This window comes from Corythoichthys intestinalis, chromosome 16, assembly GCF_030265065.1.
Source record: "Corythoichthys intestinalis isolate RoL2023-P3 chromosome 16, ASM3026506v1, whole genome shotgun sequence".
Lineage (NCBI taxonomy): Eukaryota > Metazoa > Chordata > Actinopteri > Syngnathiformes > Syngnathidae > Corythoichthys > Corythoichthys intestinalis.
In genome coordinates this window covers 26873348-26896846 of record NC_080410.1, presented here as the reverse complement: position 1 = coordinate 26896846, position 23499 = coordinate 26873348, and the positions used below count along the sequence as shown (strand labels likewise).

Genomic DNA, 23499 nt, shown 5'->3' with positions numbered 1-23499 from the left:
TTGAGTTGGAGGGGGGCGGCGCGTTACGGTGGCATACCTGGGAACGCCGGGTGGGATGCGCGCTGGCCGGGAGGGGATCTGCGGGGGTGCGCTGAAGGGGTCCTGGAGGTGGTTGAAGCCCCCCGGTGTTGGGCCAGGACGGGAAGGGATGGGAGGGGCGCCAAAGTTGGGGGACGGGTTGAGAGGGACGGAGGCGAAAGCCGGGGTGGGGTTCAAGGGGGGTCCAGGTGTCGGTCCTCGGACAGCCGGCGGGCGGCTAGGAGGCGGGGCTGATGAGGGAGGCGGCCGCCGTTGAGGTGTTGGGCTGGCAAGATTGTAACAAGGAAGACAAATTCAACATTTGGTTTTCATTTCGTACAGTAAGTTAATACAAATTATCCGCGTGTTTTATAAGCAGTACTGCTGACTACTGGAACAAATGTAAACATTAAATTAAATGCTGTTTCTTTTCCGGGGACTACCTGTATATCACCATTTGGCGATACAACAATTATCGGCAGATGGGTGGGGAAATAAATCTACGATATTCTACGACATGACTATTAAAGAGAAAAAACAAGCTATTCCTAAATGGAAAAATAATCTTTATTCATTCTTATCAGGGATCATTCTAGAGCTGTCCCGATTAGTCGACGTTGCCGACGTCATCGATGACGTAAATGCGTCGACGGGCAAAACATACTGTCGACGGGTAATGACGGGTTAAAAAAAATTACATGCGGATAAAGTTTAGAATGGCGGGCGCTTGCGATGCAAGCGGTTGTTACTGGCACCCCCACGGGAGCCGCTGTTATTTCAATGTGACCGGCATTGTCAGATTCAGCAAAGGGGAAGTGGGCGAGCGAGAGAGAAGGGAGCGAGATCGGTGAGTTGCGAAAGCGCGCGGGTAGCGCGGAGTTCAGTGGCTGCATCCCCCATGTTTTTGTTTTGGTCAATAAAAGTATCCATAAAGAGCCATCCGACGCCTCTCTGTGTATTTATGCACGCCGCCGCCTTCCTGAGGAGGAAATCGGACGAACCGATGACAACGAGCTAAGTGAATCGCCGGTTCACTCCTCACTACTGCGAGAAAACGCCGCCAATTACCAAAAAGGGCAGAATTGGTGACAAGTGAAAGTGGCATAAAGCCAAAAAAGCGGACCAGAATAGCCAGAGCCTGGAATTATTTCAATGGAAATATGGAGGGCGCCACTGTGTGTACTCTTTTCTAAGATGAGCTTGCATACCACTGTAGCACGTCGGCTATGAACGAACACTTGAAACGCCGTCACCCAAGTATAATTTTGGAAAACAGCAAAAAACAACAAGCTAGCGGATTGTAAGTCCATACAACTTTCTAACGATTTTTTTTAAAAAAAAAGGAAGTTACCTTTATGTGCATCGTATCAACGTGCATTTTTATTTCATAAATTAATTAATATATATATATTATATAATTATATAATATTTTTAATTATTATTAAATTTATTAGGATCATGGAAGCTCCCACTTGGGGAAAATTTATACATATATCCTGTATATACATAATATAATAAAAATAGATATGGAAACAGCACTGGCCTGCTTACTGTAATCCATGACTGCACTAATGTTACTTTATATTATAAAGTATCATTGTGTATATACATATAGTAGTATACTATATTTAAATAAATACATTAATACTATATATTTAATTTTTGTTACTATGAGTATGTGTGCCTCTCATTCAAAATAATTGTGGTAATATTTCAGTGTGCCCTCCACTTTATCTATTTTCAGGTCAAAACAAACAAAAGTTGAACAGTTTTTCCCCTCCCCAAAAATTCGGAATGCACACCAGAAAAAGCATCTGAACTCACTCAAAGTATTCTGGAAATTGTTGTCCGCGACATTGCAATTCATTTTAACATTTAGAACAATATAGACAATGACATACCACAAAAAGAGTAAGAATTGTTTTGACTCCTGTTAAAGAGGTGGTCTCAGTGTTTCCGTTTACATTTTTTTTCGCACTAGTTAATGCCAGCAGCATTTGACCTCATTGTTTGCGATTTTTTTATTGATATTTATGTTATTTATTTATACGTTAATAAAGAATTTAGGTGTTCCAAAATGTTTTTTGTGAATTAATAAGCTTCAACAAAAATTTCATCATTAAAAAAAATGATAAAAAAAAAAAAAAATATATATATATATATATACACCGTATTTTTCGGACTACAAGTCGCACCTGAGTATAAGTCGCACAAGCCATAAAATGCCCAACGAAGAGAAAAAAAAAACATAAGTCGCACCGGAGTATAAGTCGCATTTTTGGGGGACATTTACTTGATACAATCCAACACATAGAACAGAAAGAAAGGCAATTTAATATTAAAATACAATAGAGAACAACATGCTGAATAAATGTACAGTGTACAGTGCATGAACAACGAAATGCGAATATACTATCCTCACCAGGACACTAGAGCTGGGAATCTTTGGGCACCTAACGATTCGATTACGATTACGATTCAGAGGCTCCGATTCGATTATAAAACGATTATTGATGCACCCCCCTCCCTTTTTTTTTTTTTTTTTTTTTTAATGTTTTGTGCATTAGTTCCAAAATTGTTCAAAAATACTCTCAGGCTAAACCGAACTACTATTTCAGTATCAAGTTAACATATAGCAGTAAACAAATATACAAAAATAACAGTAAATAAAAAACTCCAGTCCCCATTCTGGATCAGCAGCTTTAAACTACATTCAATTAATTTAATGTTGTGAATCAACCGTTAAAGTTGTTAAAATTGCTCCCGTTATTCCATAATTTCCCTTTTGTCTACTTTCGACATGTGAAAGTTTTAAAACTATTTTAAAGATAGATTCAAGTCAATATTTTACCGATTTGGGAGTATTTTAGATAAAAAGTTAATTAGGTTCGCTTGGAAGGTTCGCTACAACAGCCTTGCAGGAAAGTGTACTGCTTTAAGATGGCGGCCGTTTACTAACGCCCGCATCTAGCTTTTTGTAGATGTGCTGCTAACGTTATCGAATCTATAATGCATCTAGTCCTATATAAATGATATCTACCGTAACATTTTGCGGATGTACTTTTGTAGCAGCTTTTCGGCAGCAGTCAGGTATGTTGTTGTGTTTTTTATCTCGTGGCATGAGTTGAGCTAGAGCCGTGAGTTGAGCATTGGCATTACCCGAGGGGCCGGGTAATGAGAAGCATGATGTTTAGCTACTCTCGCTCAGTTCTTCATTGTGCCGAAGACCGCGCGGCGCGCTGAGTGTGTTGTACTTTCGCTTTACTTGGCATATTTCAATAATCGGAATTTGGATGTTTGTGAATCGTTCTCGAATCTTCCACGGCCGAATCGCGAATAATCTAAGAATTGGAAATTTTGCACACCTCTACAGGACATTACGGCTCGGTCCTGGCTATATAGCGAATTCCCAACAGACAATGCTGGACGTCCGTATAATTTGCTGAATCAATTTGGTCCTTGATAGCAAACAGATTCGCATCAACGTAAATAAATGATAATTAGGTACTATTACAGCAATAACGTAACAGGTTAGCATGCGTTCGCTAGCGTTAGCACATCATTCAAACAACCAAACATAAGGCTCTAAGTGTCCGATCGCGGCTGGAAAACACAACAACAACAGAAAAGATGATACACGCAGGCGTGGCCTCTGTAGATATTTTAAAAACATAAACAATGAACGTAGATTCGCAGCCGTCTTTCTCGCTAACTCGCCCACTCACTCACTCAGAGCTACGTAGCTGTCCGTCTTCTTCTGCCATGTCAGCGCTCTTCTTCACGTAAACAAGTGCGAGTGCGCACCCATGTGGGCGTGAAAGCGCCACAAACTAAATGCATCCATTTCAATATAAAAAAAGTCAATAATACAATTGAACATACATTGCCAAAGGCAGAACGCGAACATGGCCATTTCTTTTAAGAGTTATTCAGATAACTATAGCATAACAACATGCTAACAAGTTGACAAAACCATCAGTGTCACTCCAAAACACCAAAATAACATGTGAAATTATATCATAATGTGTTAATAATTTCACACATAGGTCCCTCCTAAGTATAAGTCGCACCCCCAGCCAAAATAGGAAAAAAAACCGACTTATAGTCCGAAAAATACGGAATATATTAGATTAGTCGACTAATCGTAAAAATAGTTGGCTGATTAATCGGGAGGAAATTAGTCGTTTGGGACAGCCCTAGATTATTCACTGTCAGCCCTCCCAGTCAAAACGGTTTGGACATCTAGCTCTGGTAACAGCAGCCAATAAGTTAAAATGAGTGCGTTATCAACTTGTAAAAAAACTTGTAAAACTTATATTAGATGTGCTTTTTTTTTTTGCCATATCGCAGCGTCCCACCTGGCCTCTTGTATCCAGGTGTTATTTACAGGCGGAGGGACTGGGGTGCTGATAGTGCTGGCGGTGATGTCACCAATGATGTGCAGCGCCTCCTTGAGGGCGTGATACATGCGCAGCATTTCGTCCCTACGCTGCGCCTGCTCGGCAGATTCTTCCATGAGGCTGTTCTGGTCGGCCGACGAGTACAGGTAAGCCAGCAGCTCCGAATGGATGAAATCCTTTGCCTGCGGTGAGAAAAGTTGCTTTGGAGCGATGACCTTCCCCAGCTCATGAAAATTTGCTCTACTCACGCTGTTGATCATGAGATGCATGATTGTCTTGGGCACCAGGTCCCTTATGGATTTGTTGATAATGCCAATGTAGGAATCCACAAGGTTGCGGATGGTTTCCACCTGACGCTCCAACTGAGGGTCCATGGAGAAGGTATCTGCCGGGGCTGCCTCGTCGTTCTCCACCTAACATGGCCACATAGTGCGAAATGAAGCAATACCATTGATTGGGAACAACAAGGTGATCAAACACAATCAGAAAAATGCAAAATTATAGGCAAAAGCAGTTCAACCGTCTTTATTATTTCTACAGTTTAGTATTGACAATGCCTTAACCATAAATATTAAGTTTCTATAGACCACAACTAACTTTTAAAAACTTTTTTATGGTAAATAATTACTGAATCACAAAACGTACACGCCTTTTTAAGTGCTGAAGGCCCTGTCAAAAGTTATTTTTGGTCTAAACCACAGGCCACATAAAAATGGAGCACAGGATGCAAATGGTCTACGTGGCACACGCCTCGAAGAGTTTCATCTCCAGACAACAAGCTCATGTTAAGCTCCTAAAATAAAGTGACAAGCCAGATTCAGGTTAGTGCTGCCACAAAATAATCGACTAATCAACAACCCTATGAATATCCAATTAATCAACAACTATTTAGATAGTTGATTACATGTTTACAGACATTGTTTACCCCCAAAACTGAAAAATGAGCGTCTTAATACTAAAAAAAAAAAAAAAAAAAACCTCTATAAGCCGCCACCCACCAAAATTGGCACGAAAATGGCATTTGTTCATAGATAAGCCACACTGGACTATAAACTGCAGCTGTCCTTACTGTATTATTGGATATTTACACCAAAAGATATTAACCGGTAACACTTTATTTGATAGCAGCATCACACGACTGTAATAAAACCAAATAAACCACCACGAAGCTTTGAACTAATTGGCTGCAAAGCTTCATTGCTTCAAGCTTCATTTGGCCATCACTGCTCCCTTGGGGGAGACAATCAACCTCTGCTGCCACCTGCTGTCAACACTGTTGTTGCCCAACGTGCCTCCAACCATGCATTGCAGCGCTACAGATGTTAATAAAAATCAAAATTCATGTTCTGAGTTAATTATTTCTTCAGTTACTCTTCCAGTTGTTTCATTAATTGCTAGTTATGGTATTTGGCAACACTTTATTTGACAGTGGCGCCATAAGACTGTCATTAGACAATTATGACATGACACTTTCATGAGCATTAATAAATGCTTATAACAGATGTCATTTAGTGTTATCCGGCAAATCATCTCACTTTTGAATGGATGTAAACAATCCAAGCTGGACATAAAAGGATTAGTGACATATGCCACTTTCCCACTGAAACTAGTGGGTCAACGCGCGTTTTTTCCAAGCCGATGCAACCCACTAGCAATTGGCATTTGGCAACTTCCCATTGACATAAAAAGCTGTGTCTTTTTTAAAAAAAATTTCACCCGTCTCTAGGAGTGGGAACCTCAGGGCACCTCACGATACGATACAATACGATTCGCGATACAAGGCTCACGATAACGATTATATCACGATACAGCGATTATCGATATATTGGTCAGAAATTGGATACATGACATTCTACAACTGTTGAAACGAAAAAAAAAAAGAAGATATTTAAAAATAGAAAAAATACTGTTTAAGTCATTTATTAAACAGTGACACCTTTTCTGTGCAACATTGCTGTAAAATATAAATCTACTGCAAATTGTGCCCCTGCACATATAGAGGAAACCAACCACGACCACTGATATCGCTTGGAGAGATCATGATGAATGGCACCCTTAATTTCTTTAAAGTTTTAAATCTTAAAAAAAAATACATAAATAAAAAGTGCCGTGGGTGTCAGCAGTTGAGCTTGGAGTGGGGCAATGATAAAATTGGTGGGTCTTTTCTTCGTATATGACCTTTGTTGCTTGGTTTGAGCTCTTCCGCTATCTGCTTCAGCATTTAAGATGTCAGACTTGCTCAGTCACAGTCTTCCTCACCTTAAAAACAACAAAATAAAACAAAAAATATTAGCTACTTCATAGCGTTTGAGATGAAATCCTGATTTTTTTGTGTTGGAAGTATTGAATTTAAAAAAATATGAATTGAATGTATAGAAATTAAAAATTCAATAATTACCTATTTTTAATATGTAGGCTACATTAATTATCATGCACATCACTTTATATATCTTGGAACCTATTCAAACCATTTTTATAGCTTATTGTATCAAAATGACAGTAATACCAGTTTGTGTAGTAAACTAGATGGAAATTGGTTCTCAAATAAATCGGTAAATTCATGTGGGCTTGTTCGATATTCATTTTCATCCAGTTTAGGGTCCTGGTTTATTTTATATCATTCAACACCAAATGTCATCAAAATAATACATGTAAATTAAAAAGTCAATTACATTGCAAAACTTTCTTACCTGAAGTGATGAAAGCAAAGCTCACAAACTCCAGTGTCCACTACGTCACCAGCTCCCAGTGAAACTTATTTTTCTTAGACAATTCTTGCATACAGCAAAGTCCTTGTTCACCTTACTTCCTTTCTTGTTGGTGTAAAATCTAAAGCGTGTCCCCATGTGTGATTTGTAGCAATATTTTTCTCATTTTTTCCTCCACCGTTCTCTGAGCTTTTTTATTTTTTCAACCCATTTGAGCTTCCTCTTCTTCTCTAGACAACTTGTGCGCACTTTACCCTCACCGCCACTCCCGAGCGCCCCTAGTGGACCGCCAAGGAATTGCTCAACAAACATTGAGCAGTTTACAGCATCCATACTCCATTGTATGGCCAATATGTTAAATAAAAGTATCGATTCTTGGCGGGAGCATATCGATAACCCATCGGGTTGCAAAATATCACGATATATCGCTGTATCGAGATATTGTCACACTCTTACGTCTAACCCTCCACCCCTCCTCAGCCGTGCGTAAGGTTACGTGACGTCACCACGCTAAGATGAACGTCGACAAGTGCGACCGAATTCATTCAGTTCAAGGAAGTAAACAATGCAGAGCAACATGGAAGCCTCCTTTCCGTTTGTGTTCTCTGTTTTCATGCTTTTTACTGCCCTCAAAATGGTCGAAATGCAGCAAAGGATCAACACTCTGCTTGTGCTGAGGCAACGTGAATTCTTCTTCTACTAGCTTTGTTGTTAGCATCGACGTAACTACGGTTGTGGGGCGTGTTAAATGGGAGATTAATGGCACGTTGTTATGACGCATAACGTAAGAGCCTACGTCACCACGTAGATTAGGGTGTTGACTGTTGACCTGGGGTTTTGCTTTCACACTGTATGACGATCAGAGCCGAGGTGATTTTAACGCGGGTCGCTTGGCGGGTTGATTGACACAGGTCGAGGTGGGTCGCTGCACCTTTCCCACTGCCACCAAAAGCCGATTGTTAGTGGGTTGACATGGGTTTTTTGGCCAGTGGGAAAGGGGTAATAATTTACCAGATGACAATTAATGACATCTGTCATAAGCATTCAGTAATGCCCATGATAGTATGTCATAATTATGACGGTCTTATGACAGTCTTATGACGCTGCTGCAAAATAAATCTATAAACAAGAGGCACTGGACTACGAGCCACATTATTCAAATTGAAGGAAAAAAGTAGCGGTTTATAGTCCGAAAATTACGGTATCACATTTTTTAAACAAAAAACGTAAATGTTTTGTTTTAGTTTTTAAATTGTTCATTTGTTTGTTTTTCATTTATTATAAGACAAAACAACGGGGGGAAAAAAGTAATATTCTTTGATTTCTGTAGTATTCAATAAAAGCAGTTGATTAATGTAATGAATCAAAATGAGATATTTGCAAACATCTGCCTTTGCTTTGGAAAACAATGATAAAGTTTCATAATATTCATAGTCCAACTATTCTCAGTGCTTAGTTCTATGGACATTAAATAATATAATTTCTATAAATGGTTTCCCCCAGTGTTTTATTAGCTTTACAAGCACTAATTCAGACCTTACTAGAGATACATTTAATTGGTTATAGTACAGTATAATAATAACTACCGTTGTCCGATCGAATATTTTTGCAACAGAGTCCGAGTCACCTGATTTTGAGAATCTACCGAGTCAGAAAAAAGTGTTTAAAAAAAAATAAATAAATAAAAAAGGTCATTCTAAACACGTTACTGTCCTACAGATTTTTTTTTTTTTTTTTAAACAACTTCGAAAAATCCTTGTCTTGATTAAATGTTTCATTGAGTGAGTCCACTCAAGCCTCACTTACTCAGTACTAGAGCTGGGAATCTTTGGGCACCTAACGATTCGATTACGATTCAGAGGCTCCGATTCAATTATAAAACGATTATTGATGCACCCCACTCCTTTTATTTTTTTATTTTATTTTATTTTATTTTTTAAAATTTGTTTTGTACATTAGTTCCAAAATTGTTCAAAAATCCTCTCAGGCTAAACCAAACTACTATTTCAGTATCAAGTTAACATATAGCAGTAAACAAATATACAAAAATAACAGTAAATAAAAAACTCCAGTCCCCATTCTATATCAGCAGCTTTAAACTACTTTCAATTAATTTAATGTTGTGAATCAACTGTTAAAGTTGTTAAAATTGCTCCTGTTATTCCATAATTTCTCTTTTGTCTACTTTCAACATGTGAAAGTTTTAAAACTATTTTAAAGATAGATTCAAGTCAATATTTTACCGATTTACGAGTATTTTAGATAAAAAGTTAATTAGGTTCGCTTGGAAGGTTCGCAACAACAGCCTTGCAGGGAAGTGTACTGCTTTAAGATGGCGGCCGTTACCAACGCCCACATCTAGTTGTTTGTAGATGTGCTGGTAACGATACCGAAGCTATAATGCATCTAGTCCTATATAAATGATATCTACCGTAACATAATGTGGCTTGTAGCAGCTTTTCGGCAGCAGTCAGGTACGTTGTTGTTGTTTTGTTTTTTTAATCTCGTGGCATGAGTTGAGCTAGAGCCTTGAGTTGAGCATTGGCGTTACCCGAGGGGCCGGGTAATGAGAAGCATGATGTTTAGCTACTCTCGCTCCGTCCCTAATTGCGCACCGAAGACCGCGTGGCGCGCTGAGTGTGTCATACTCCTGCTTTACTTGGCATATTTCAATAATCGAAATTTGGATGTTTGTGAATCGTTCTCGAATCTTCCACGGCCGAATCGCGAATAATCTAAGAATCGGAAATTTTGCACACCTCTACTCAGTACTAGTGGTTAACCAGCTTAACAAGCTCATATAGTCGGCGCCTCTCAAGACAAGATCAAAGCTGTCACTCATCTTTAACTTTAACAAGTGGCTTCTTGGTGAGTAAGAAAAGCAGCAGGAGGGGGAGTGAGAGGCTCTGCGAGCATGATGCAGGGAAACATTTTTTTTTTTTAATTAAAAACCCATACCCGATCCATATCACCCGATTCCGATCTTCTGAAAAATGGCACGATCGGCCAGATTTCCGATCCCGTGATTGGATCGGGACAGCTCTAATCAATACAGTATATTGGTTGTATCCCAACAGGTTAAACATATTGCATTTGTCATTCTCATGTCGTTTTCAACAGACTCATTGCCTTTGATGGCGATGGATGTCCAATCCATTATGACTGCGAGAGGTTGGCAGGGAATAATCACTGCCAGCCATCCCTATCAAACTGGATTGAACATACATTGCTATCAATGACAGTGATCAAGTGAACAATATATTTATGCTTAGGATGTCGAACCTGGTCTTTCTCTGGGTAAACTCCAGCCCTGAGGAAAGACGCTTTCCAGCTGTCCACATCCTCCTGAGAGTCACAGGCCAGTTCAACTTGTCGTAAATCCTTGTACACGTTCCTGTACGCACGTGACACATAAAAAGCTGTAGGTTCGGTTGGATGTAGGATGGCAAACAAGCCCTACCTCTGCTCTGTGTTGAAGATGGCAAAGATGTGCTTTGTGGACATAAAGCCTTTCTCCACATCTCTGATTTTCAGGTTATCCAGAGGCAGCATGTACTTCTTCTCTTTTTCCTGCCAGGGCGACACATAATCGGGTACATCAAAAATGAGACACCCTTAATTTAGATTAAAAAACAAAACAAAAAAAAACAATTATCATTCATGAATAAATGCTTGAAATTTTTCTTATTCAACATTTAAGTTTAGTGTATTTGCAAAATCACTGTCAGAATCATAACGTGCATACTAGAAATTTTCAGCAAAGGCAATTTTATGATTGTGGTTTCTGGTCACGAAAATCTTTTTAGGTTAATTTCAGTGATCAGCCATGAGTATTTCCTTGATCAGGTTTAGCAGAAATGTGCATGACAACAGCCAATCAGAGTCAAGATTTTATGTTGTTTAATATTTACTTCATATATTTATAAAAAAGTTAAACGATGCAAAGTTTTCAGTGGAGATTCTTTAAATCCAGTAGTAAAAATATATAAAAATTGGGACATTAAGTGAGATCAGATTAGGGCTGCCTTTATGTAGTACCGATAATCCCATTATACTTTCATTGCTTAGCAACAATTTGTATTTTTTCACTTCCCATTGCCAGTCTCAATTCCTAGAATATCTGTGAGAGGGCTGGATAATCTGCTCCATCCCCCCCCCCCCCCCAAAAAAAATCCTGATATTTTTTTCATATCGTCCAATACCCCCAAAATCCTGATACTTCTTTCATATCGTCCAATCTCAATAGTTTACCGCACGAATGTTATTTTTAGACCGTGACGACGCCATCGTAACGCGGAAGTGGGAGAACTTAGACACGCCCTTGCATCCAATTCATTTTATTTCTGCTCGTTTTCTCCGGTAATCTTTCAAAAAAAAAGATGCCAAGTAAACACTGCTGCTATTGAACTTGTAGAAACAACTCTAGACATTACGACATATAAAGGATGTTTTCTTCATACGTTTCCCGAAACCAAAAACTCGGGAGGAAAGAATGTGAAGAATGGATCAACTTGCGCAGACGTCCAAATCACCAGTTTAACGCCATAAGGTGAAGCCATTCACATTTCATATGCAGTAAACATTTTGTTTGGGGCCATTGTCCTACAGAGGACGAAGAGGTAAGCCATTTTGATATTTTTACTTATTTTTTAGCGTGGCATTTTTCCATGCTGCCTCTGTCTGACAATGAATGACCTGAAAAAAATTAAAACTGTATCTGACTGCCACTGTTGTTACCTTTCCTGCTGTAAAAAAAAAAAAAACCTTAGTAAGGGGGAAGTGTAAATAAATTATAGAAATTAAGATTTGTTATTAATGGAAAAAATTCAAAGTGTTCGTTGGCTGTCACTGAGTAGCATTTGTGATTGCTACACAAAAGTAGCAATGAAAATTACCCCCAAGAACGGTCAGAGACGTAAGACAACTAGAGGATATAATATATAAGAAAGACAGGGCATATAGTGGTAAAGGATACATTTTAAAAACAGGAGAATGTCATTGTCATTGGCGTACGGCAATGCACACAAGAAAAAGGTGTCAATAAAAAAGCTACTTTTGGATCAGGTCAGCTCTTTTTCCCCAACTTTTTCAGCCCTTGACAAGCCATCTCTTTAACTGAACATTTGTATGTTCTTCCACATCTTTATCAGTGAATTTGGCACCAGGGACATCATTTTCAGACAGAATTGGTAGGTTTAGCGCTGTAAACATCTCGTTTGTACACTATTTCCATGCATTTACTATTAGGGACAAACGGGAGGTTGACCCACCTAGCCACAATTGCTAACGTCATAAATATTAATGAGCAAAAGTGACGTGTTGCTTGCAGTACGCCTTTTTTTTTTAACTCCTAGTTTATATACAATGGCATCCACCGTTGTGGGCGTGGCAACCCAAAGGTTGCGGGTTCAAGCCCCCTTTCCCTTGTGACCATGTATGTATGCAGTGTCATCAGTACGTGAATAAGGAGACAATTTCAAAGGGCTTTGATTGCCTTGAAGGTGAAAAAGTGCTATACAACCATTGTATACTAGCTTTAAACTAGTGGGTGCCCGAAAAATGAAATTTAGTATTTGAGTGCACAATAGGCGTAATTTATAATTATTATCTTTACGATTTAGCGAACTTAACAGTGTAAATAAACACTTGAGAACCATCAACGTTAGAATGAATCCCTTAGAAGGACTGTTCAAAATCTGCCAAGGTAGTTAGTTTGCATCTGCATGTAGTCAATTAAATATGACACAGCTGATCACTGAGATCAATCAAATTCCCCCCCACACCCATATATTTCCCTAATCTGTGGTGTTTCAAATTAAAACCAAGTGTGAAGCAGAGCGATACCTCTACATACGAAGTTAATTCGTTCCAGGACCTTGTTTGTAAGTCGAAATGGTCGTTGTGTCGAGCAGGATTTCCCATAAGAATACATTATAATTCCATTAATTCGTTCCACAGCCCAAAAACCTATACTAAATCCTCAATAAATACTGCTGTTACGATTGCAAATAGCAATTACAAAGAGCAAAACAAATAACAAATAAAGATCAGAATCACAATAATATAATAGCAATAATTATAATACCTGTAATAATGTAACGAATCGGGTTCTAATGTGGCACTTTTTTTGCTGTACCTGAACGCACCGCGGGGCTGACGTGACGGTGAGCAGGAGAGCTCTATTTTACTTTCTGTTCGATCCTGGCGTCAACAGCAGCGGACTCTAGGCGAGTTGATGGAATAAATGATTAGAAACCTGACGAAGCTGGCGATTTCTTTGGCGATGTTACCACAGTAAGAATTGTCACCTTAACTTATAAAGACTGGCGAATGGAGGAGGACCGCCAGCCGAGATAGACATTCTACGGCCCTATTGTCGACCCAGTTCATGGATGCACACACCATGATTATATTTTGCTATTATTCACATCTTCCTTTCAATGGTAAGCGTCACCTTTTCTTTTTTTCCTCCACCTGCACTAACCTTTTTGGATCCAGTGTTGATTACTTTCAGAAGAAAATCAGCGGCGCGTCCGTCTTCCAGCAAAATAAAGAAACTGCCCTGCTGTCAAAAATCGTCGTATTTTGAGTGTCGCCGGATGTAGAAACAAATGGAGAGTTAAATTTTACATCGAAAAGATAGTGTGTCGAAGCGATCGTACGTCGAGGTATTAGAGCTGGGCGGCATACCGAAAATTTACAGTTACAGAAATTCTTCACGATGACCGACGTAATTTAGATCATGTCGGTAAATACGGTAATTTAATAAAAGGATATAGTCTTTTCATCCCGCTTTGACCGTGTTGTTCGGCTATGTTCATTCCCCATTAAGAAAGCAGTGTGCTTACATATGAAGTCACGTGGTTATCAGGAACTCAAACAAACAGAAGCCTGGTAGGCTAACGCTAGTGGCTATCGCTACTAGCAAACGTGAAAGAGTCGGGCTAAAGGGAGCGTTGCCAAACTTTCACAGGACATTAAGTAGACTCTTGGCGGCCTCCGAACGGGCTTTCACCCTGTTTCCTCTCTGTTTCTCACAATTTCAGGAGAGGATGCTTTCTGCTGGTAGCCAGGCCACAGGCTAATGCTAGCGGCTAACGCTATGAAATGAACGTGATGGAGTCGCATAGCGGCTCCAACCTTGTCAAGACGGCTGAACTTAATGAGTGGATTGGGCACGGATTGCATCTAGCAATTAGTATGTCATGTTATTTTGTATGTACAGTACTGTGCAAAAGTTTTAGGCAGGACACCTGCCTAAAACTTTTGCACAGTACTGTATATTTTTATTATGTATATACAGGATATACTGTATGTATATATTTTCCCCAAGTGGAAGCTTCCACGATCCTAATAAATTTAATAATTTAAAAATATATATACAGTACTGTGCAAAAGTTTTAGGCAGGTGTCCTGCCTAAAACTTTTGCACAGTACTGTATGTGTGTATGTGATTTGATATCTTTTATGAGGGTAGAGCATTCAGCATAAATTATAAGGCAACAGTGAAGCCTTATAATATGACTGTTTAATGGCCACAGCTATTTTTCTGTATGTGCTTGCTTAATTCTGTGTCAGTGCTGCCATGATAAAATCTTAAAAGTCCCATTGGCAAAAGAGCAATATAGCTTTAATGTGTGTTTGTGGGGGTGGGGGCGGGGAATGCATGTGTGCGTGCATCTTTTAAAAAATGCACTGGGGAAAAAAAACCTGAAACCTTGGAGTAAACACTTGTGTTGAAATTATGTCACTGCAGCCATTAACAATAAGTTGTCCGTTTGAAGTGCCAGTAACAATAAGTTGTGTTTGAAGTGTTTTGTTCAAACTGTAAGTCATTTGTGTTACAATGACGTTTGCACAGTCGTCGTATTGATTTTTATAATGTTGTACATTGTTCAAGTCATACAAGCTGTTATAAATGTTCATACTTGAATTCTTAATGTCTACAAGAAATTTTAATATACAGTACTTAATGTTTTGACTGCATGTACAATCGTTTAAATATGTTAAATTGAAATCTGGTAAATAAATCAACGAGAAACAGTTCATTTGTATTTCACGCATTGATTCAGATTTTCAAATTATATAACAGTCCGCTTGGGCAAATTTATCTGCATTTATTGTTATCGAGGTAAATCTGCTCAATTTACCGTGATACATACTTTATTTAGGCCATTTCGCCCAGCCCTACGAGGTACCACTGTACTCACATTTGCAAATCACTATTAACAATAAAATAACATATGCCAGTGTGGTAATAAAACGTCTGTACCAGGTTAGTCATTTGAACTACACAATGAGGCCTGCTGATAGTCATTTTGGTCAGTGTCATACAATTCTATGTTAGTCGGCCTACCTGACCCCGGTCCCCCCATCAGAGTTGTGAGCGATAATGTGGCCATGAGAGCTAAAGGTTTGAGGACCCCTGCATCGAAGCTTTAGATAAATGAAGCCCATTGCAGTTGTCCAACTACATTTGAAGTTGCATCTATAAAATAAAATTTGGCGATGATAATAGACTAAGACAACGGAAGTGTGAAAATAAACCTTAACATTTCTTCTCACCATCAAATTGGTTTAAAATGCACAATGTGGGTGGGGGAGGAAGAAAAGGAGGAGCATGAAGTGTGGAGGGGGAGGTTAGGGTGCCAGCTTTCACTGGTGAGAAGAAACATCTGGAAGCATTTATGTCTGCAGTGGGTGGCGTGGATTCAAACCTTACATCACCCAACAAGACACTCTACACAGACGAAATATATATACATAAAAAAACAACAACCTATACCTGCTGAATGAACATTTTACCTGATGTCTGAGTGTACACGGACTAATCATCGCAACGATTTTGGACCTACAGTCCAAACCCGAAGGACGCACAAACACACGCACTGTCACAACCCCCACGCCCCCCGTAACCCAGTACGATTTCCTGCAAATTCCAAAGTCAGATCCCGGCTGGAACACTTCAGCCCGCCTGCCACGTCAGTTTGCTTCCACTCGCTCACTCGCTCTCTCTCTCGACGGCAGCCAGCGTTTAGAAAGTGCAACGTGTTCAGTTGGCGCTCATGGTGTCGTTTCAATGCTTTGGTCAACCAAATGGGCACAAAGCCTCTGGAAAGACGACGAACTGGTAAGTAGCACATTTACAAATTTCCTTATGATAATTCTGCAATAATGTGATGATGCAATTATTATCAACTTTTGAGTTATCAGTACTAGGAAGTCCTTTGTGTATGTGTGTGTGCGTAGACTCATGTGCACTCATTTAAATACTAAAAATATATAGACCTATGAAACAAAACACCAACAAAAAAAACCTAACTTTAGTATTTGGTTTTATTCATTTTAACTTTATGACTTGTTTCATTATCATGTAATTAAGATAAAAAGAATTTATTCATAGAAAATGATTAGAAAATAAAAGCAATACAAAATAAATGATACATATTAAAATAATATTAAAAAGTGTGATGACTGGCATGGAATGATCATTTTTCTGTTCCACTGACGGCGATTGACTTCCAATCCATTTTGACTGGGAAGACTAGCGACGATTATTCGCTGCCAGTCATTAGCAGATACGAGTTAATTTATAAAAAAAAACATTAAAGCTGTTAGTTTTTACTGTTTCCCCAATTTCAGTGTTATTAGTGGTAATACGCTAAAGTTACTGTGTAGTCAATGTAAAAACAGGCAATTTTAAAGCAACTTTGACTCGTTTTCGACCATCAATGGCGGCGTATGAGTTAAAAAGTTCAAACGTAACGTAGTCACTGCATGCACAAGATGGAATCACCATATATACAAGATACAATACAACATATGTGACTTCTCTATGGTTGGCCTCAAGGTAATGTTTAATCTTTGTGTACTCTGTCCCAAGTAGACGAGCGAGCGAGCGGCGGCCACATTGACCTCAGGGTCCTTCCACTCATCAGAGGCCTCCTCGCCCCCCCGCCTGCCCAGTGTTCAGACTACCTGTTCATCCGGTTACAGCTGAACAGTAGTCTGCACATTGGTTAGGCTGGGTCGGGACACACACTTACAAACGCTCGAAGATGCTGCTCACCTCCTCGTCTTTGTACCAGGACAGGGATTCTGCGGTGAGGACGAACCAGTACTCCTTGGAGCCCCCCTTCATGATGCTTATATTGATGGTCAACCAGCCTTTTCTTATTACCTAAATAAAAATGTGAGGAACAGAACAACTGTGTCACGGCAATATAAAAGCATCTATATCACTTGTAGAATTGTTTCTACTGAGATGTGAATGACATGAATAAACTTACCAACTTACCTTAGCTGTTTTTTATATTACATTTAAACATCCTAATAATGACTAATATGAGTAATGACACAGAGTGGACGTGACAACACATGTTGGCAGTATTAAGCATGATTAGTCCTTTTTGTCTCCACAGAAAGCCACCAAACAAAAGCAGATGTTTCTCAAGAGGCGACTATGCGAGTGTCAGCATTTAAACAAGAGGGGCGTGTTAGTGGGGTTAATGTGGTTTTAAAGCTGGAGGAGCGGAGTGGTAGATGTTCAGGAAACCCTACCAAGTGAATATGGAAAAAGTTCATTTTATTCATACTGAACTCAACAGATAAAGAGGGAGGTGAAATCAGATAATTTCCAATGGACACATTCACTGACATCAATCCCTCGCTCAGGTAGACTAGACTTCTTACACTTGGTAGGCGCCAATATAAACACGGACAGGAAAGTGCGACATTAAAAGCTTCAGTGGCAGGCTGCCTAGCAACAAAAATAACTTTTTCAAAACTCAAATCGTTTGTCTTTTGGGTTGGTGAAAGATATTGCGACACAAATGCAAAGCAAAATGGGTTAACTGTTCAGATTTTTACAATCACAAATTATTAGTTATATAGTTGACTGATCCTTGATAATTTTTGCGACGAGTCAACGATCGGCTTATGTATCAATTTCATCATTATTATGTTAATGCAAGTGTAAATGTAAAAATAAATGAAATGGAATATTGTTTTTAAAAAAAAATTTCATATATACTGTATTCTAATACAATTTCAGATATATACGTATGGCAGAAAACACAGACAAGACTGAAAAAGCAATTTCTGCTCTTGCACTCCTCTTTAAAATAAACTGCTGTATTTTAAGTCAAAACTGTTGTTTGATAGAACAATATGTCTATATGCTACAATAGCAGATTCATGGCGCATTAAGACCCCGAACTATTTTTAATTTGTCCGTTTTACCCTGAAAACCCCCGTTTACAGACGTCGCGCAACTGCTTTTGTTTCAACCCAGCCATAAAAAAAAAGGTAATTATATTTATTATTCAAAATATCTGTCATTTTTAGCTTAAAATCATTCATTGATGTCTAATATTTCGTTTAAGAAAAAAAATAAAAATTTTTAAAAATTATTCACTCGCATATTTTAAACTTTTAAACAAATGTCACAATGAAAAAAAATGGCGTCTGTAAAAAAGTCACGGATATCTACCTTATAACTATCGCTTAATTGTATTTTTTTGTTACTGTCGCATTTTCCCCTATACTTTAGATGATAAATGATCGATCTAAAAAAAAAAAAAAAAAAAGTTTAAAAGGGTAAATATATTAAAAGAAAATCTCGACCCCTCCTTGATGTCTGTGATTTCTGCATCGCAACCCTTGTTATCTTACCATGTTTCACCCATAAAATCCCCCAAAAAATCCAGCTGTGGCCATTCACAGCTGTGTCTTGCCACTCAGTGAGTTTTTGGATCGAAACAAGGTAAGTGCGCGATAATATCTCGTTAAAGTCATGGCGTCTTTAATTCTGCTCTCGCGTGCTCTCACCTCCAGATAGGGTTTTGCGGTTTAAAATTTTTTTTTTTTATAAAAAATGCCCTCCAGTTCAAAATTTTTCTTCCCCCAGAAAATTGAGATTTCAAGCTTTCCAATGATGTATCACACATGCATATCGGACAATTTTGAAAGTTGGCCAAATTGGGCCAACTTTCAAAATGGAGTTCAGAGCGGAACTTCAAGTCATCGAAGTGTTTTCCGCCATATCTTTTGTTTAAATGCAATACCTACTGTTTCATTAGGCTATTATTGAAATATGAGAGGAATGTTTGCAAAACAAAGCCAAATCAATCAAATATAGTTATATGTTAATTTTTTGGGATTTGACTATTACGCATCCTCTTAATTGTAGTTTTCGTAGTACCACGGTAGCAGAAAGGATATAAAAAATAAAAGTGACTGAGAGAATAAACATTTTCCCCACATCCCAACCCCAGGTAAAATGTAAACCTGATGAATCACAAGAATGGAGTAAATCACATTAACTCAATGGTTGCCATCCAATCCATTTCGAATGGTAGAGTGAATAATCGCTGCCAACTCTCCCAGTCAAAATGGATTTGACGTCTATCGCCATGAATTGCAGCCAATGGGTTAAACTGGTTTTCAATGTCAGTAATTTGATAACGATAACCCATCACCTTAATTAGTAACACAAAGCACGTCACAAATATAGCTTAAATTAACCATAATTAAAAATATTTGTACATAGCGTGAATATGAAAGTTATGTTCAGTATGTTCAGTGACATGCAGAGATAAAATATGATGAATGTGTGTTGTTGATTGAAAGTCTCGGACTCCTCAATGAAGTCTGGGATGAGACAAGGTGGACATTCGGGGTCCACCTAGCATAAAGGGGGCAGGCAGCAGAGGTGACAGCGAGAACCGGTGCCGTCAACGGTCAACATTACCAAATGTGACATTTGTCTTTGAATGTTAGTGGCGTGAAGAGAATTACAGACAATTACTGTCTTGTTATAAAAGAATTAACCGAGATGGCGCAGGCAGTTCCAAATTACTGGTCACTGCAAGGCACTTGACTGTACCTTCTCCTCCAAGACCTTGCCAAAAACGTCGAGCTGTTGAAGGGTAAAACAACTCAGTACGAAGACAGCAATGGCTCCTTTTTGTCTGCTGGCCTTAACCGCATGCGACGGCCTCGGTTCCACTGCTCGACCTTACCTCTGCTGCCTTGCTTGGCAAGGTACAGCTGATATTAGTGGGTACTTACCAGAATTTCACCCTGTGATAATGGGGAAGGGGATATTAGAGCAAAAAAAGGAGGGTAGTAAAAACCCAAAGTTGGAAGTGAAGAGCAGGCAGGTGTGCACAGTGGGAGGAGAAAGGGTAGAAATTAGAGAAAAAAGGAAAGAGGTAAAAGAACAAGAAACAGGGGAGAGAGAGCAAGAGAGTTACATGCAATTAGAAATTACTTCACATAAACCATAATTTGGCTATGTCATGGTTTAAAGCACAGCTGACATGCGCCATCATGCTCGCTCTCGCTTTTGATACAAAAGACACTGGAGAGTTAATGGAGTTAATGTAAACCAAACAAAAATTACACAATTAGGGCATTGAATGCTTAATTGTAAGAGGAAAAACATGCCCGCACACTCACATGCAAATTTAGTTGCAAGTATTTATTTAAAAAATAAATAAATAAAAATAAAAAAATAAAAAAGCAGAGAGACAAGGTTTGGGGATTGACTAAATGTCAGCTGTTTTAAATAACACAAATTCAGCTACATTAGACTAAATAATCACAATTGCTAGTTAAAGCAATGTACACAAGGGATCTTATTAGCAGCCATGTAGCTCGAAGGCAGATTAAAAGGCATGGCCTAAATTAGCGTTACAGACGGGTAAAATTAAGAGGCTCGCTAATGGGAGGCATCAGTCATGGGGTGGGATTCAACTTGGCAGTCGTGAAAACGCCAGAGGTGGCCGATGAAACATACCTGGTTGGGGATGGCCCGCTTCTTGTTGGCTGCTATATTCCTCTGCTGTGCGCTGCCATTACACAAAGAGGAGACAATAAGTACACTGCAAAAAAGATCATTCATGCCACTCCCATTTTGTTTTGGTGAGAGAATTAATTGTAATCAGGTTTGAGAACAAGGAGGACTGTCTATCACAAACAAATACATAGACACACCCCTACATCGCACCTGTTGTTGCTGTACCCTGGGGGGCTACCATCATCCAACCTTCTGTAGTCAAGACTGAAAGTGATGTCATAAGAACGGTTAAAGAGCCCCAGCAGAGCTCCAACGCGTAATAAACGGGAATCCACTCGCCATGCAGATGCGCATCACTTTATCGGATGCATTATGATACACACCGAGCAGCCAATTAAGTTATTCGACCACATTGTTTTTCCAAGAGTCAGTAATTTTGTAGTACGTGAAGAAAACTATTAGATGGTTAGACTGAGCTACTTTATATGAGGTTGGGTACAGCCTACCAATTGATTAATTGCACTTTGTCAATCATGTGAATCAATTGGTGTAACATTAGGACCCATAATGCTATCCCACTTTAAAAAAAAAAAAAAAAAAAGTTCAAATCACATTATATGATAAATTTCACATGTAAAGGTAGTAGAGCCTAGTTCGGGCCTAAAAAATCCAGCCCGACCCGACACGGCCCGCTGGTATTGAGGCCCGACCCGGCCCGAGCTCGATCACTTAACTAGATTTGCAGGCCCGAGCCCGAAAAACCCGATTTTTTTTTTTTTTTTTTTTTGAGTGACGCGGAAAAAACGCAGCAGCAGCAATTTATTTTCATTTCTTCGAGTTGGCAGAAAAAAACGCAAGTTTTCTTAATGTTTAAATAATCTACATATTTTTTTGAGAATTATCAAAGCATTCACACAACGAAATAACGCTGGGAAAGTTTGTTAAACATATTTCTGAGTGTGTGGGATATTGTTCTCACATGGACGCGCCTCTCTGACAAGGAAATGAAAATGAGGGCGGCGCCTCGGCCGTGCGCAAACGGTACAGCGGGAGGACAAGAATAAAGAGCGGCCGGCGCCACGGCGTTCGTGCACACGCACAAGCAAAAGCGCAATACAGAGAGCCTGCTCTCCATTTTTTTTTTTTTTTTGAGTGACGCGGAAAAAAACGCAGCAGCAGCAATTTATTTTCATTTCTTTGAGTTGGCAGAAAAAAACGCAAGTTTTCTTAATGTTTAAATAATCTACATATTTTTTTGAGAATTATCAAAGCATTCACACAACGAAATAACGCTGGGAAAGTTTGTTAAACATATTTCTGAGTGTGTGGGATATTGTTCTCACATGGACGCGCCTCTCTGACAAGGAAATGAAAATGAGGGCGGCGGCTCGGCCATGCGCAAACGGTACAGCGGGAGGACAAGAATAAAAGCGGCCGACACCACGGCGTTCGTGCACACGCACAAGCAGAAGCGCAATACAGAGAGCCTGCTCTCCATTTTTTTTTTTTTAAATAATTTATTAGTCCGGCATGGCGGCCCGACCCGAACTGACCCGAACGTGAATGCTTAAAATGTGGGCCCGACCCGACCCGACATTCGGGTCGGGTTCGGGCACAAAATCTAACCTCTAAAAGGTAGGTTTCACATTTCATCTCCTTTGCTGTTGTAGATGGTGATATACAGTCATCCCTCGTTTTTTGCGGTTAATGGGGATCGCCCACGAGCGATAATTGAAAATCCGCGTAGTAGAGGGGGCGCTTATCTACATTAATATTTGTTTATGTGTGTGTGTGTGTGTGTGTGTCTTGAATGTATTTAGATTTAGCATTGGAAAGAGACATACAGGGTGTTCCAAAATGTTTGACCCCATTTCGTAGGCCAATAATTTTGACAATTTTCGTTGGAATGACCTCAAATTTTCACAGCTTGTGTAGAAATGTTTCAAGTTTCTTTTCAAGTTAATAAATGCCGTTCACTTCAAAAGAAAAGGCATTTTGCATGTTAGAGTATGCTCGGACTCAGTCACCGAAGACAGTGCAGCATGCCTTCTTCACAAAAAACAAAACAAATTAGGACTTGGCACCATAAATTTCAAGAAATTCCAGCGAGTTTGGCAAGAGCTCGAATACAGACTCGACGTGTGCAGAGTCACAGGCAGCGCTCATATTGAACATTTATGAAAATATGTAATTGAACCAACAAATATTTGTACTTTTCTTTGTAAATTTCACCAATAAAACTTATGACCTTCAACATAAAGTGTATTTAGTTTCATTAAGATCCATCAAGTAGTTTCCGAGATATGGGCATTTAGAATGGGTTCAACCATTTTGGAACACCCTGTACGTCAGACATGCCCCTCCTTGCCCCCAAAGTATATATATATATATATATATATATATATATATATATATATATATATATATATATATATATATATATATATATATATATATATATATATATATATATATTAGGGCTGCCAAACCATTAAAATTTTTAATCGAGTTAATTACAGCTTAAAAATTAATTAATTGTAATTAATCGCAATTAATCGCAATTCAAACCATT

General features: G+C 39.0%; 1 protein-coding gene across 3 annotated transcripts in view; it reads right to left on the bottom strand.

The window, feature by feature from the left end:
• dnm2a (dynamin 2a) overlaps positions 1 to 23499 on the bottom strand; it is a 54201-nt gene that overhangs the window by 2321 nt on the left and 28381 nt on the right. For 2 of the 3 annotated variants that reach the window (XM_057817472.1, XM_057817475.1), the window contains exons 13-20: positions 20928 to 20979; positions 20198 to 20209; positions 17196 to 17306; positions 10587 to 10696; positions 10409 to 10520; positions 4667 to 4831; positions 4377 to 4600; positions 38 to 304 (exon numbers count right to left, since the gene is read on the bottom strand). In XM_057817472.1, the coding sequence (XP_057673455.1) occupies positions 38 to 304; positions 4377 to 4600; positions 4667 to 4831; positions 10409 to 10520; positions 10587 to 10696; positions 17196 to 17306; positions 20198 to 20209; positions 20928 to 20979 (1053 nt within the window). The remainder of the gene's footprint in view (positions 1 to 37; positions 305 to 4376; positions 4601 to 4666; positions 4832 to 10408; positions 10521 to 10586; positions 10697 to 17195; positions 17307 to 20197; positions 20210 to 20927; positions 20980 to 23499) is intronic. The other variant, XM_057817474.1, reaches the window with a different exon arrangement.